Consider the following 1,984-nt stretch of genomic DNA (forward strand, 5'->3'; position numbering starts at 1 on the left):
CTATCTGCTCAGCCCCGTGCCCAGCACCTTGTTGCTCAGCGGCTCGGGGGTGCCGGCCGAGCCCCACTCGTGCTCCATGCTCTTCACGCAAGGCAGGCTGGGGTTGGCCTTCTGCACCACCGAGATCTGGCAGGTCTGCGAGTCGTAGTGGGCTTCGCACCAGTCGGGGAAGTCGATGGGGTGCTGGGTGCTGCGGGAGAGGACACGGTGCCGTCAGCTCACCCTGTTCCATGCCAGGGGGCTGCTGGCAGTGCTGGGTGGCTTCCTTCTCTGCCAAGGTGTCTCCCAGGACAGCTCGGGCAGGCTGGGTCACCAGCTCCTGGCATCTTGCTTTTGTCATCCCAACTCGCCCCACCACCCTCAGCACCCCGGTGGGCTCCCACCCACCTCTGCCCCTTGTCCCCCCCTGGGCCTGTCACCCCGCAACCCCCTGGGATTCTGACATTTTCTCCACAGCGTTTGCAACCACCAGACCCAGGTGACCACGTCCCCACTACGGGCGTGGAAGTGCCATGGCAGGGCAGCACCACCACCCCCAGCGCCCCTCAGCCCCTCACTCACGTCTCGCAGCAGCCCACGCCAATGGGGTGCAGGCAGGTGCAGAGCAGGCAGTTGGTGCTCAGCCACGACTCCCCGAGGGAGAACTTCTTCCCGTCGTACTCACAGGGAGCTGCAGAGGAAACGGTGGCCATGAGGATACCTGGGCCTCAGGTGTCATTGCCAGGGTGCGTGCCACCACAGGCCAGGGCATGTGGGAGCCTCCTTGGCACCCCTCTGTCCCCAAAGAGGGGACAGGAGGGACCTAAAGACTTCCCACCCGCCCCATGGTACAGAAGATACTTGGGTGGCCTCTCCATCACCCTACAGGTATAGGGTACCCAGGTGATGCTCCCACCCATCCTCTCCTGGCTGTGCCCCGCTGGTCGCCCAGGCCAAGTGGCTCTTGCTTCCCTGGAGAGTGCATATTCAGCACCCCTTGGTGTTTGAGCATGTCTGCAGCCCTGGAAGGAGGCAGCAGAGGAAAGATGGGCCAGCCCTCCTCCCTTTGCATGCTAGTCCTGCCTGCTCGGCCCCAGCCGGGCTTCTGCCAGGAGCTCTTCATGGCCCAGCGAGCTGTTTCTCAGCCAGAGCCCTGGGGAGCTGTTCTGTGGTTTATAGACTGCTCCTTCCACTCATCACTGGCCCACGATTGCACTCCTGAGCTCAGCACAGTCCCTTCCGCGCTTCGCAGGCATGCAGGGCAGAGCCCCGCCGCCCCGGGGCAACCTGAGGCCTCCTCTTCCCATCAACGTCTTCCCGGCTCATTCCCCACTTACCTTTAGCCTGGAAGTAGCATTTGGCCTGGGAGCCCGGCAGCTGGAGGAGGAGGGAGAGCAGCAGGCAAAGCCCACCCCAAGCACACCCCATCTTCTGTGCTCGCATGGCCATGGCCGACGTTGAGCTGGGCTTCTTCACCGAGGTTGCCTTGCTTCTCTATTGCCTTTGCTCCTTTCCCTTCTCTTTCTCTCTCTCTCTCTCTCTGCCTTTTTAATGCTCTTCCCCTGATCCCGACAAGAGATATTTATAAAGTTCAGCTTTACGACCCTGGCCACCAGCTGTGCCCCACTGGAAAAGTTGTAAAACTCATTTCCTGATTTGAAAGGCATGAAAACAAGAGGTAGGATCAAGATTTTTAACAAGCTGTGAAAAGCTGATTCATGCCCTCCAGAAATGTCTCCAGTTGGAAGCCCCTGTGGGTACAAGGCTCCGCAGTGAGGGGAGATCCAAAGGACCCCAGTGGGGTTGCCCTCGGCAGGATGGTGAGCACGCAAGTGGTGAGCGTGGGATACCCTGGCCCCCGACCAGGAGAGCTCCAGGCTTCCCTGTGGTCATGCTAAGCCATCTCTGATCCTTCACAGTGGCCAAGGTTTTGGGAGCATCCTATCTTGCAGGGACAGCAGCGGTACAGGCGTCCTGTTAACAACCAGTGTGGGATGCTGTGTCA

General features: G+C 60.5%; 1 protein-coding gene across 1 annotated transcript; it reads right to left on the reverse strand.

Moving 5' to 3' along the window:
* MSMP (microseminoprotein, prostate associated) lies at positions 1-1,428 on the reverse strand. Its single transcript, XM_054186632.1, has 3 exons — positions 1,317-1,428; positions 562-670; positions 1-190 (listed from the first exon to the last, which is right to left on the reverse strand). The coding sequence occupies exons 1-3, from the start codon at positions 1,426-1,428 to the stop codon at positions 1-3; spliced, it is 411 nt and encodes a 136-aa protein (XP_054042607.1).
* Between the last annotated feature and the right edge of the window lie 556 nt (positions 1,429-1,984).

Source organism: Rissa tridactyla, chromosome Z (assembly GCF_028500815.1).
Source record: "Rissa tridactyla isolate bRisTri1 chromosome Z, bRisTri1.patW.cur.20221130, whole genome shotgun sequence".
Lineage (NCBI taxonomy): Eukaryota > Metazoa > Chordata > Aves > Charadriiformes > Laridae > Rissa > Rissa tridactyla.